We start from the raw sequence: 14,269 nt of genomic DNA, 5'->3' as shown, positions 1-14,269 counted from the left end.
GGTTCCCAATTCCTCCCTTAAGGACTTTCAACTTTTAAAAAACCAACACACCCAACACTCTTTATCCTGTTTCTCTACATCAGTGTTTCCCAACAGGGGCCCCAGGATTTTCCAACGGGGTCCCAGGTGAAAATTATGTAAATTGGGGGGCTGTACAGCATGAGGCTAGGGAGCCACAGAGGGAAGTGAGAAGAAAATGGGAAAAATCCATTAATCATTCTGTTTTGGTTTCAAAATCCTGATTGGCTGGCTATCCTCTCGGCCAATCACAAGCAGGTAAGGAGGTGGCCCACCAGGGCAGCGTAGCGCTGCTTCTTCTGTTTTCCTTTGTGCATTTTCTTAGAGCAGTCCTGTTTTGTTTCATGCTGGAGATAGCCATCTCTGAGGCTCTTGTTTTGACCACTGCTTGTAGCTGCCTCCAGTGCTGGGCCAGGTGGCAGCCTGGGCCTGATTCTGAAAGACGCGGGGTGCAATCGACACCAGCGCCTAGGAGATCGGGGCACAGGGCCTGTCGGCAGTGTCGGCCTAGCCGAGTGGATTCGTCTGGTGCTGCTGACTTGCATCTAGAACATTGCTAAGTGTCTACTTTGAACAAAGCAGTACTGAGTTCAGTGGGCCTTATCCCCAGGTAAGGGTGTGTGGGGCTATAGTGGTTTTTCTAGGCAGCCAGGGCCCCTCCGGATGACTAGATCTTTTGCACCAGGTCAGTGAGGACCACTTGCTTTTAAAATTCTCCCAGATATACAGAACTCCCTGTGCTCTTTTTGCAGACTCTCCAAGTGTCCCTATTTTCCAAGGACAGTCCTGGATTTACAGAAGCCGTCCCAGTTTCTGATTTGATTCCGGAATGTCCTGCTTTTCCTTAGGATGTCCGTATTTTCGCCAGAGAAATGTTGGAGGGTATGGAGTTAGCCAACCCCCGAGCCATCTGAAGGCAGCCCTGTGTAGAGAAGGTTTTTAAAATGTTTTATTAAGTTTTTCTATATGTTGGAAGCTGCCCAGAATGGCTGGGGCAACCTGTCAGATGGGCAGGATATTAATAGTAAAAAGATTATTATGGAATAGGACGTACAGTGGTGCCTCGCAAGACGAAATTAATTCGTTCCACAAGTTTTTTCTTCTTGCGAGTTTTTCGTCTTGCGATGCACGGTTTCCCATAGGAATGCATTGAAAATCAATTAATGCGTTCCTATGGAAACCGCCTTCAGACCAGGTCCGGGGACAGTCTGTCCCCCGACCTCTTCTGAAGGCTGGGGGGGGGGACAAGGGCTTTTCTTCCCACCCCCAGCATTTTAAAAAACCCCGGGACAGCGGAGGACTTCTCCTTTGTCCAGGGCGATCTTAAAATGCTGGCGGGCGGCATTTTAAAATCGCCCCGGGACAGCGGAGGACTTCTCCGCTGTCTGGGGCGATTTAAAAGCCCCTGGGAAGGCAGGCAGGGGGGACAAAGACTTTTGCCCCCCGCCAGCCTTCAGAAGAGGTCCTGCCTTCAAAAGCCGTCCGCGATAGCGGGAAGCGCTTCCCTGCTATCCCGGACTGCTTTTAAAATGCTGGCGGTGGGGAGCAAAGCCTTTCGGCCCCGCCGGCCTTCCTGGACCTCTTCTGAAGGCCGGAGGGGGGGAAAGGCTTTGCTCCCCACCGCCAGCATTTAAAAGAGGTCCCCGGAGATTTCCCTATGGGCTTTCTTCTTGCGAAGCAAGCCCATAGGGAAATTCGTCTTGCGAAGCAACTCGCAAACGGAAAACCCTTTCGTCTTGCGGGTTTTCCGTCTTGCGAGGCATTCGTCTTGCGGGGCACCACTGTGCCTATTTTCATCGGAGATAATTTGGAAGGTATGCTTTTGGACTGTTGTTTGTAGGTTTCCCCCTCTGTGTCAAATAAAGGTGAAGAAAAGGTAAAGTACACCGTGACGGTTAAGTCCAGTCAAAGGCTACTTTGGGGTTGCAGCGCTCATCTCGCTTTCAGGCCGAGGGAGCCAGGGTTTGTCCACAGACAGCTTTCTGGGTCATGTGGCCAGCATGACTAAACCGCTTATAATCATTTTCCCCCCTTTAAAAATCCTGATTGACTGAATATCTGCTCAGTGATGCACAGGCAAGTCAGGCGGCAGCCTAGCACTACTTTTATTTATTTTTTCCTTTTTGCATTTCTTGGAGCAGTCCTGGTTTGTTTTCAGCTGGAGAGGGCAATCCTTGAGGCTCCTGTTTTGACCACTGCTTGTTGCTCCGCCAGTGCCAGGCCAAGTGGCAGCCTGGGTCTGACTCCGCAAGAGGTGGGGTCCAGTCCTCCCCAGTGCCTAGCAGATCAGGCCGCAGGGTCTGTCGGCAGTGTTGGTCTGGCTCTGCAAGACGCGGCACAAAATCCACCAGAGCGCCTAGCCAAGTGAATTCGTCTGGTGCTACTGACTTGCATCTAGTAAATTAGTGTCTACTCAGAACAAAGCAGCACAGTGTTAAGTGGGCCTTACTCCCAGGTAAGGGTGTGGGGCTACGGTGTTTTTTCTAGGCAGCCACTGCTCCTCCGGATGACTAGATCTTTTTGCACTAGGTCAGTGAGGACCACTTGCTTTTAAAAATTCTCCCATATATACAGAACGCCCTGTGGTCCTTTTTGCAGACTCTCCAAGTGTCCCTATTTTCCAGAAACAGTCCTAGATTTACAGAAGTCATCCCAGGTTCTGATTTGATTCCGGAATGTCCTGCTTTTCCTTAGGATGTCCCTATTTTCGCCAGAGAAATGTTGGAGGGTATGGAGTTATGCAACCTCCAAGCCATCTGAAGGCAGCCCTGTATAGGGAAGAGTTTAAGTTTAATGTTTTACTATGTCTTTATATATGTTGGAAGCCGCCAAGTGGCTGGGGCAATCCAATCTGATGGGCGGGGTGTTGTTGTATAGTTGTGTCCGACTCTTTGTGACCCCATAGACCAGAGCACGCCAGGCGCTCCTGTCTTCCACTGCCTCCCGCAGTTTGGTCAAACTCATGCTGGTAGCTTCCAGAACACTGTCCAACAATCTCGCCCTCTATCGTCCCCTTCTCCTTGTGCCCTCCATCGTTCCCAACATCAGGGTCTTTTCCAGGGAGTCTTCTCTTCTCGTAAGGTGGCCCAAAGTACCGGAGCCTCAGCTTCAGGATCTGTGCTTCCAGTGAGCACTCAGGGCTGATTTCTTGCAGAATGGATAGGTTTGATCTTCTTGCAGTCCATGGGACTCTCAAGAGTCTCCTCCAGCACCATAATTCAAAAGCATTCATTCTTCGGTGAGCAGCCTTCTTTATGGTCCTGCTCTCACTTCCATACATCACTGCTGGGAAAACCATAGCTTTAACGATACGGTCCTTTGTCGGCAAAGTAATGTCTCTGCTTTTTAAGATGCTGTCTAGGTTTGTCATTACTTTTCTCCCAAGAAGCAGGCATCATTTAATTTTGTGACTGCTGTCACCATCTGTAGTGATCATGGAGCCCAAGAAGGTAAAATCTCTTACTGTCTCCATTTCTTCCCCTTCTATTTGCCAGGAGGTGATGGGCCCAGTGACCATTATTTCAGTTTTTTTGATGTTGAGCTTCGACCATATTTTGCGCTCTCCTCTTTCACTCTCATGAATAGTTTCTTTAATTCCTCCTCACTTTCTGCCATCAAGGTTGTGTCATCTGCATATCGGAGGTTGTTGATATTTCTTCTGGCAATCTTAATTCTCGCTTGGGATTCATCCAGTCCAGCCTTTCCCATGATGCATATAAGTTAAATAAGCAGGGGAACAATATACTGCCTTGAGGTGCGCCTTTCCCAATTTTGAACTAACTGTAGCTTCTTGTCCCACATGGGTGGGGTATTAATAGTAAAATTATTATTGTTGTTCTGGAATAGAACGTATCTATTTTCATTGGAGAAATGTTGGACGGTATGCTTTTGGACTGTTATCTGTAGGTTTCCTGCTCTGTGTCAAATAACTGGGATTCAAATAAGTGTTGTTTACTTTTTATAATACAGTACAAGGAAGATCTCCCTCTGGAGGTTCTGGACTCTCCTTCCCTGGAGGTTTCTAAGCAGAGGTTGGGTGGGCATCTGTCATGGAGGCTTGAGCTGAGATTCCTACGTTTGTATGGGTTGCACTAGAAAGATGACTCTTGGGGTCCCTTCCAGCTCTATGATTCTTATGTTTATCTGCTTTTCATTATGCTCCTATTATTTTATGTAGTTGTATTTTGTATAAATCATAAAAACATTATGATAAATAAATTATAAAAAAGGTTCTATTTACAAACAAAACATTTCAATAGCTACCTTTCTACCGGTAGGAGGGGTTGGGGGCCACAGGAAGGAAATGAGGTCGGAAATGGGCCACGGTTGGGAAAAGATGGGGAAACTCTGCTCTGCATCATGTTTCCAAATTTAAGAAAGGGAAGGGCAGGCTGCCATTTAGATGAGGAGGATTTTCTGTGGATGATGCAAAATGCAAAATAGAGCTGCAAGCAGCCTCAAATCAGCATTAAAAGTCTTGTGTGGATGAGGCCTTAAACCAGGGGTCGGCAAACTTACTGACCTGGGCTGGTTCACTCCCCCGGAGATCTCAGCGAGCGCCGGATTGTGAGAACACACACCCGCAGACACTATTTCTGGCGTGGAGAAGGCGCCTCCAGCTTCCTATTGGTTGCAGGAATTTGCTGCATCCAATAGGAAGCCCCGCCAGTGCCGCGGAAGTGAGTCGCCGTGATGCGCTGGTTTAGCGCAGCGTGCAGAGACTTGCAGAGTGCGTGGCAGGGTTCGGTGGTGGCTCGGGGGCCGGTTAAATGACCCCCCCCGGCCAGATGTGGCCCAGGAGCTGTAGATTGCCGACCCCTACCTTATACAGACACATCATTTTACCACTTTTCCTTTTTAATCCATTAGGAGATGTTTCGGAGTTCCTGACTGAAGGAGAACAATCAGAACCGTCACGTGAAGGAGTTGAGGAGCAGAAGGAGCAACGGAAACTGCGGGTTCAAGTTGGAACCTACAGAAATGAGGGGACCCAAATGCAGAAGGTGGGGAGGGAATCCACCGCTTCTCAGGTTAATGAAAATCAGATTTGCAGAGAGAAGCATGAATGTACTGTGTGTGGAAAGAGATTTCCTTATCGTTCAACGCTTACTTCACATCAAAGAACTCATACAGGGAGGAAACCTCATCAGTGCTTTGAGTGCGGAAAGAGCTTCAGTAACAGTGGCTCCCTTACTTCGCATCAAAGGACTCATACAGGGGAGAAACCTCATAAATGCTTTGAGTGTGGAAAGAGCTTCAATCAGAGTAGCTCCCTTAGTAGGCATCACGCAATCCACAGAGGGGACAAACCGTATGAATGCTTGAAGTGTGGAAAGTGTTTCCGTCATAGGATCAGCCTCACTAGACATGAAAGAACTTACACAGGGGACAAACTGTGTGAAAGCTTGATGAGTGGAAAGAGCTTCCATCATGGGAGCATCCTCACTAGACATAAAAGAACTCACGCAGGTGAAAAAACTCACAAATGTTTGGACTGTGGGCAGGGCTTCAGGCACAAAGGCACCCTCACAAAGCATCAAAGAATTCATACAGGGGACAAACCTTATGAGTGCTTGGAGTGTGGAAAGAGCTTCGCTCGCAAAGACACCCTTACTTTGCATCAGAGAAGTCACACAGGAGAAAAGCCTTATAAATGCTGGGAGTGTGACAAGAGCTTCCGTGAGAGTGGCGCCCTTACTCGGCATCAAAGAACTCATACAGGGGAAAAGCCTTATACCTGTTTTGAATGTGGAAAGAGCTTCAGTCAGAGTTGTCACCTTATTGATCATCAAAGAACTCATAGGAGGAGAAACCTCATTAATGCTTTGGAAGAGCTTCAGAGACATTAGCTCCCTTAATATGCATCATACAACCCACACAGGGGACAAGCCATATTATAAATGTTTGGACTGTGGGGAGAGCTTCTGATATAGTGACTCCCTCATGAAGCATCAAAGAATTCATACAGGGGACTGTATGCAGTGTTGAAAGAGTTTCAGTTGCAAAGACTCCCTTAGGTAAAGATAAAGGGACCCCTTACTGTTAAGTCCAGTTGCGAACGTCTCTGGGGTTGCAGCGCTCATCTTGCTTTACAGGCCGAGGGAGCTGGCGTTTGTCCACAGACAGCTTTCTGGGTCATGTGGCCAGCATGACTAAACTGCTCCTGGCACACGGAAGACCGTGACGAGTGCCAGAGTGCACGGAAACGCCGTTTTCCTTCCCGCTGTAGTGGTACCTATTTATCTACTTGCACTGACGTGCTTTCGAACTGTTAGGTTGGCAGGAGCTGGGACCGAGCAACGGGAGCCCACCCCGTTGCAGGGATTCGAACCGCTGACCTTCAGATCAGCAAGCCCAAGAGGCTCAGTGGTTTAGACCACAGCGCTACCTGCGTCCCTCAAAAAGACTCCCTTACTTTGCATCAAAGAACTCACACAGGAGAAAAACCTTATAAATGTTTGGAATGTGGAAAGAGCTTCATTCAGAGTTGTCACCTCACTAGCCATAAGATAATTCAAACAATGGATAGCCCTTACAAATGTTTGCAATGTGACAAGAGCTTCAGTTGGCAGCGGGAGGCCCCATTAGCGAAAGCGCACCTCAGGTTAAGAACGGTTTCAGGTTGACTCAGGAACATTCTACCATATGTGGTGAACATGTAGGAAAATACAGGTATTCTGGGAGAGTATACATGCAGAACTGCAAAAAATGCTAAAGATCTCTTTCAATAAAAAACCAGAGGCCTACCTCCTGGGAATAACAGATTTGGATATTCCACAAAAGAGGAAGGGTATCTTTTTATATGCGACAGCGGCAGCAAGAGTTTTGATCGCAGCAAAATGGAAGAGTAATGAAATCCCCTCTATACAAGATTGGATCCCAAAGCTGACAGAATATGCCGAATTAGATGGTTTATCAGAAAAATAAAGAATAAATCAAAACAGGAATTTGTTTCTAAATGGGAGGTTTTCAAAGAATATCTGAAAAATAAATATAGTAGTTTAAATTCTGTTGCAGCATTCGAGGAACTTCAGTAATAGTTGCTAGGTAGATAGAAGAAATTAGATTTATTGAGAATAAGTTTACTTCTGGAAAAAATGTGTATTGGCAATAAGTAATATCAATTTGAAATATGGAATAGACGGGAAGTTGGGTCTTTAGTGTTAAGACCAACAGATGTTTTATTGTTTGCCAAGAAAACTGTGTGTCTATGGTTATTTTTGTAATTTGTGCGTAATTTGGTATTTGTGTTTTTTGTGTGTGTTTTTTTCTTGTTGTATAAATAAATAAATAACCGGTTTCGGGTTAAGAACGGACCTCCAGAACGAATTAAGTTCGTAACCTGAGGTGCCACTGTAATTACTCCCTTCCCACACCTCCCTGTTCTTCATGCCACTCTCTTGCCTGCTGTGAAAAGTGCTGGGGAGATTTTGTGGCTGGAATCCACCCCCCCCCCCCGAGATTTAAGAGTTCCATTCTTTGCTGACTGAGCTGTCCATGAGATCCGTTCAGTGGATGTGTATTTAGATCAGCTGGGTATATTGATAAGCTATATGAGAGAGCTGGTGGAGCCAGTGTGGAATTCAGCAACAGCTAAGTTGGATATGATTTTGACTTGGCCTATTCTTTTTTCTGAGTAGACATACATAAGTTTAAAAGTTAAGTTTTATTTTAATACTTTGTGTTTCCACATGCATCATTTGCATATTCTGTTGCTTATTTTTCCACATTTAGTGTGTAATGTGCGCTGATTTCTGCTTGATCCCCTTTCACTCATATCTTTCATAGGTTAAAAGGCATTTCCTGGTCTTCTGTTGATTTATTTAAAATAAATCTCTCCAAACACGTGTTAGCCTCTCAGGTCCTGTTTGTTCACCACACTCTTGCCCATTTGGGCAAATTAGGGACTTCATTTTCAATGTTTTCATGAATTCTTGGCCACCATGGTAGGGGAAAGGTAATCAGAGAAAGATGTTGGGGACCGCTGGAATTGGTCCTTCCTAGTAACAGAGGGACCTGAATCTGCCGCCTCTGAGGAAGGGGGTTTTGCCCATGAAACCTTGAACATGACCTCAGAAGAGCCTAGCTGGTGGATCAGGCCCTTAAGCCACCTAGTCCAGCACCCTATTCCCCCAGTGACCAAGCAGATGCCTCTGGGAACTTTGCAACCAGCAGCGAGTACAACATGCCTCTTGAGGAGATTCCCAGGAACTGGCAATGAGGAATATACTGTCCAAAACAAGCGGGGGCAGCACACAGCCACAATGGCTAGTGGTCAGTTGTAAAAGCACGTGAACGTAATAGGCCGCATGGCAACAATCACAAGTTATTTACTAGAAACTACTTATCAAAAATTAGATGCCGCTTCTCATAATGTCAAAATCAACATTGTGACATAATATAATAAAACGTAACTTTTCAGTTGACCACCAAGTCCTGTATGTTCAAAATACAAGTCCTATATTGTCAGTGCCGTAGTGCATTCTTTCTTAATTTCTTCATCTCTCGTATTTTTCTGTCTGACGTATTCCTTAGAAGAGCGGCATGAAATAGTCTTCTAAGTGTCCAATACAGATGATTGGGTTGGCAGACGAAAGAAACTGGCACTGATGTGTGCTGGCACGTGCTACGAATTTGCCTAGATCTCTCTTAAAGGTAAAGGTAAAGGTACCCCTGCCCGTACGGGCCAGTCGTGTCTGACTCTAGGGTTGTGCGCTCATCTCACTTAAGAGGCCGGGAGCCAGCGCTGTCCGGAGACACTTCCGGGTCACGTGGCCAGCGTGAAGAAGCTGCTCTGGCGAGCCAGCACCAGCGCAGCACACGGAAACGCCGTTTACCTTCCCGCTATAAAGCGGTACCTATTTATCTACTTGCACTTTAAGGGTGCTTTCGAACTGCTAGGTGGGCAGGAGCTGGGACCGAGCAACGGGAGCTCACCCCGCTGCGGGGATTCGAACCGCCGGCCATGCGATCGGCAAGTCCTAGGCGCTGAGGATTTACCAACAGCGCCACCCGCGTCCCTCAATTCTCTCTTAATTGGTGGCTATTACTGCATTTTGCCTTAGTGAATTGCAGAGTTTAACAGTGAAGAAGTGCTTCCTTTAGTTTGTCCTTAATCTGCACGCAATAAGATTCATTGAATGTCCTGGGACTACAGTATCTTAGAGGAAGAAACACCTCCCTCTCCTATTTCTAAACACCATGCATACCTTTATACATCTCTAATATATTTCCCCATAATCACCTTTATTCCAGCTAGTAATTCCTCATATTTTTCTAACACCTTAATTGTTTTGTTTGTTCTTTTCTCAACGTTTTCTGAATCTGCAATATTATTTTTGAGGTCCTGTAACCGGATCCGTACAGTTTTATAAGGGCAGCTGCACCATAGATTTGTATATCAGCACTATGATATTGGCAGCTTAGTTTTGAATCTTTCCCTAAAACGGCATTGACCCATTTCACTACTTTCACACCCTGTGCCAATATCTTTACTGAGCTATCAGCTATGACCCCAAATGTCACTTTCCTTCTCAGTCATCACCAATTCAGATCTCATTTGCAGATGTGTTAAGTTAGGATGTTTTTTGCTTGAAGGTGCACTATATAAATTTGCTTACATACATTTGGTTATGTCATTGTCTTTAATAATGTTTTCCACCAGTTTCCCCAAAACAAACATGAAACTAACTAACGTGCAGGTTCCTGGAAACTAAATCCCTTACATTGGCTTCCCTGTTGGAGGAAAAGAAACTGGGCAGTCTCACAGACAAGTTACATATTTTTGTTAGAATACTTAGAATTTTTAAACTAATGGGTAAATTCCATCGGCTTTGGGTGATTTCTGAACACTTAAGATCTCCAGTTGCCCATTTTCCACACCTTACCCTGGATGGACTACGAATAAGGGAATTGCTTTCCTTTTCCAGGGATCAATGAGCTTTGAGGGGGTGTCCTTGCATTTCACCGATGACGAATGCTCCCTACTGGATCCAGGCCAGAGGGTGCTGTACAAGGAAGTCATGATGGAGATTTATGAAATGGTGGCTTCTGTGGATACGGATCCTTTCCCCCTTGATCAATAGCTAGCAAAGGTGTGAACCCCAGTTGGTGTAATATCAATTAGACAGGGTGTTCCTAATTTCCCCATGACAAAGAATGTATGAAGAGCCCTGTTGGGTCAAAGCAAAATCCTATGTTGTCCAGCATTCCGATGCACACAGACACACTTGTGAAATGTGATTTTACAGACACAGTCAAATATTAGACACATTGGTTAAGAGTGACTTACCTTGATTCTCATTTTTCTGGCCAATGAGGTCTCTGGTTCCGATTGGGTGGGGGGTGAACTTGCTTTTTCGATAGGATTGTTCTTACAACTGCAAGGCGTGGAAACAAAGGCTGAAGGGGTCTCCTGTGTGCTGGTTGCAATTTACTGCTTTTAGGTTAGTCACAGACTGCTTAATCACATAGTTTGCTTAGCAGCATACACGACAGAATGATGGCGTCGCAGGTATTATGCATTGCTATTCATTGCATTTAGTTGCTTTTTCAAGGAAGGTCATCTCAAAGCAAGTTACCGTAGGTTGCAAAGATTAAGGCCACAATAATTCTTTAAGTTAAAGGCCAAAAGCCTAGAATCATAGAATCATAGAGTTGGAAGAGACCACAAGGGCCATCGAGTCCAACCCCCTGCCAAGCAGGAAACACCATCAGAGCACTCCTGACATATGGTTGTCAAGCCTCTGCTCAAAGACCTCCAAAGAAGGAGACTCCACCACACTCCTTGGCAGCAAATTCCACTGTTGAACAGCTCTTACTGTCAGGAAGTTCTTCCTAATGTTTAGGTGGAATCTTCTTTCTTGTAGTTTGGATCCATTGCTCCGTGTCCGCTTCTCTGGAGAGCAGAAAACAACCTTTCTCCCTCCTCTATATGACATCCTTTTATATATTTGAACATGGCTATCATATCACCCCTTAACCTCCTCTTCTCCAGGCTAAACATGCCCAGCTCCCTTAGCCGTTCCTCATAAGGCATCGTTTCCAGGCCTTTGACCATTTTGGTTGCCCTCCTCTGGACACATTCCAGTTTGTCAGTGTCCTTCTTGAACTGTGGTGCCCAGAACTGGACACAGTACTCCAGGTGAGGTCTGACCAGAGCAGAATACAGTGGCACTATTACTTCCCTTGATCTAGATGCTATACTCCTATTGATGCAGCCCAGAATTGCATTGGCTTTTTTAGCTGCCGCGTCACACTCTTGGCTCATGTCAAGTTTGTGGTCAACCAAGACTCCTAGATCCTTTTCACATGTACTGCTCTCAAGCCAGGTGTCACCCATCTTGTATTTGTGCCTCTCATTTTTTTTGCCCAAGTGCAATACTTTACATTTCTCCCTGTTAAAGTTCATCTTGTTTATTTTGGCCCAGTTCTCTAATCTGTCAAGGTCGTTTTGAAGTGCGATCCTGTCCTCTGGGGTGTTAGCCACCCCTCCCAGTTTGGTGTCATCTGCAAATTTGATCAGGATGCCCTTGAGTCCATCATCCAAGTCGTTGATAAAGATGTTGAATAAGATCGGGCCCAAGACAGAACCCTGTGGCACCCCACTAGTCACTCTTCTCCAGGATGAAGAGGAACCATTGATGAGCACCCTTTGGGTTCGGTCAGTCAGCCAGTTACAAATCCACTGAGTGGTAGCATAATCAAGACCGCATTTTACCAGCTTCTTTACAAGAATATCATGGGGCACCTTGTCGAATGCCTTGCTGAAATCAAGGTAGGCTACATCCACTGCGTTCCCTTCATCTACCAGGCTTGTAATTCTGTCAAAAAACGAGATCAGGTTAGTCTGACATGCCTTATTTTTCAGAAATCCATGCTGACTATTGGTGATCACAGCATTCCTTTCTAGGTGCTCACAGCCTGGCTGAAAAGAAATGGGAAAAGTGTATTTCTGAGGTTTGATGGCTCATAATACCACTTTCTCTCGGAGTAATATCATAAAATTATATATCAATGGAGGTTTCAAGTTTTATTCTTCTGAAATGTCCAGACTAGGAGAGGGTTCTTGGTGGGATATATTTGTGCTGCCTGTGGTTCACCCACCTCCTTTGCCCTAACCTCCAGCCCAAGGAATCTTCAGAAGGGAGTTGCTGCCGAGGACACTGTATGCTTTTTAATGAACTGAATAGAATGAAAGAACCTGCAGCACAAATATAAGATAAGGGACAACTGACTTTCTAGCAGTGCATGTGAAAAGGATCCAGGAGTCTTAGTAGACCACAAGCTTAACATGAGTCAACCGTGTGATGCAGTAGGAGCAGGGGAAAAAATTCTATTCTGGGCTGCATCAACCAGATTGGTGTCAAGGGAAGTAATAGTACCACTCTATTCTGCCTTGGTCAGACCACACCTGAAATACTGTGTCCAATTCTGGGCACCACAATTTAAGGATTTTGACAAGCTGGAAAGCCTTAGGAAGAGCACTTGAAGGAGCTGGGCATGTTTATCCTGAGGAGGAGACTGAGAGGAGATATGGTAGCCATCTTCAAATATTTTAAAAGGCTATGACATGGAAGAGGATACAAGCTTGTTTTCTCCTGCTCAGAAGGGTAGGACCTGAACCAATGGCTTCAAGTTACAAGAAAGGGGATATTGACTAAATGTGAGGAAGAACTTTCTGACAGTAAGAGTTGTTGGACATTGGAACGGTCTCCTTTAACGGGGATTCCTGCATTGCAGGGGGTTGGACTAGATGATCCCTGGACCCAATCCAACTCTGCAATTCTATAATTCTAATTCTAATGCTCCTTCCTTTCTAATTGCTTATTATATATTTTAAGTAAGGATGTTTTAAGGATGTTGAGATCAAATTGTTATTGTGCATTTTAACGCACATGTGTGCATTTTATATAGGTGCAAGCCTCCTAAACGCAACACTTTGAGACATTGTAACTTGCTCATCAGCAAAATAGGCTCCCAGAATGAGGGGAAAGGGAAAAAGCCAAGTTACCTGTTCAAAACTGGTTCTTCTTACAGTGACAAGCTGTCACAGATCAGTGGAGGGAGGTGAAGACCTGGTTACTTCTTTTACGATTACAGTATTTGGTTTATTTTAAAATAGTTATTCATATACATATATTCTCACTATATGAGAGTTTAATGCCTCTTTAATCTGTTCAGTGGTAAAGATTATCTTTTCTACGATCTCCTACTCTCATTTTGGAGAAAAGATGGGGCATTAATAATGATGATGATGATACGAAGGCTGCCCATTATTAAAATAATAATAATAATAATAATAATAATAATAATAATAATACTCCGGCTCTCAGTGGTCACTGGATCCTGCATGGGGCACCTGCTGGAGGAGAGGATCCTGCCCTCGGGGCCTGATTCTGCAGAGCTTTCTAGAAAAAATCGGGACTCCTCTGCTGGCTCTCCGCCAGGAGCAGCCAAGAGGTTCCTGCCGCTCGGCTCTGCAAGGGTTAAGACGAAACCACAGAGCCAAGATTCCTAGAGCGGAAGGGGAATCATAGAATCATAGAGTTGGAAGAGACCACAAGGGCCATCGAGTCCAACCCCCTGCCAAGCAGGAAACAGGGGAGTCCTGCGGAAGAGGAGGAGGAGCTTCCGCTTCCTGTTCCGGGCCTGTCCTTCCTTATTGTGGGACGCAGCTGCTTTGCCTGGAGGCGCCTCTTTCCTCCTCTTCTTCTTTGCGGAGGAGCTTCTCCCGTTCTTTCTCCACAGGGGAGGCTGCCTCTCCTGCCGCCTCTACGTCAGATGTGGGGAAGGAGAGACGGAGGAAGGAGGAGGAGGAATGTATGTATGATGTTTTGGGGGCTGGTCTTGGCCAGGGGGGGGGGGGGGCGATTTCAAAAGTCCTTATAGGGGCTTCGGGGTTCTCCTCCCTCCTGCGTGTGGTGAGTGGAGACCATGTTGCAACACTTTATTTCCCTTAATAAAGATCAGGCTTTCCAGCCGCTTTACTATCAATATACAGTGGTACCTCGGGTTAAGAACTTAATTCGTTCTGGAGGTCCATTCTTAACCTGAAACTGTTCTTAACCTGAAGCACCACTTTAGCTAATGGGGCCTCCCGCTGCCGCCGCCACACGATTTCTGTTCTCATCCTGAAGCAAAGTTCTTAACCCGAGGTACTATTTCTGGGTTAGCAGAGTCTGTAACCTGAAGCGTATGTAACCCAAGGTAGCACTGTACTCTGCTTGGGCTCAGCTTCCTCTGACCAATA

At 45.8% G+C, this 14,269-nt stretch overlaps 1 protein-coding gene across 1 annotated transcript in view; it reads left to right on the top strand.

The window, feature by feature from the left end:
* Nucleotides 1-14,269, top strand: part of LOC144326684 (uncharacterized) — a 42,957-nt gene that overhangs the window by 14,679 nt on the left and 14,009 nt on the right. Inside the window, 1 exon segment of the mRNA XM_077923434.1 lies at nt 5,074-5,367. Coding sequence (XP_077779560.1) covers nt 5,074-5,367 — 294 coding nt within the window.

Source organism: Podarcis muralis, chromosome 2, assembly GCF_964188315.1.
Source record: "Podarcis muralis chromosome 2, rPodMur119.hap1.1, whole genome shotgun sequence".
Lineage (NCBI taxonomy): Eukaryota > Metazoa > Chordata > Lepidosauria > Squamata > Lacertidae > Podarcis > Podarcis muralis.
The sequence above is the reverse complement of the archived record's forward strand: the minus strand, read 5'-3'. Positions and strand labels throughout refer to the sequence as shown.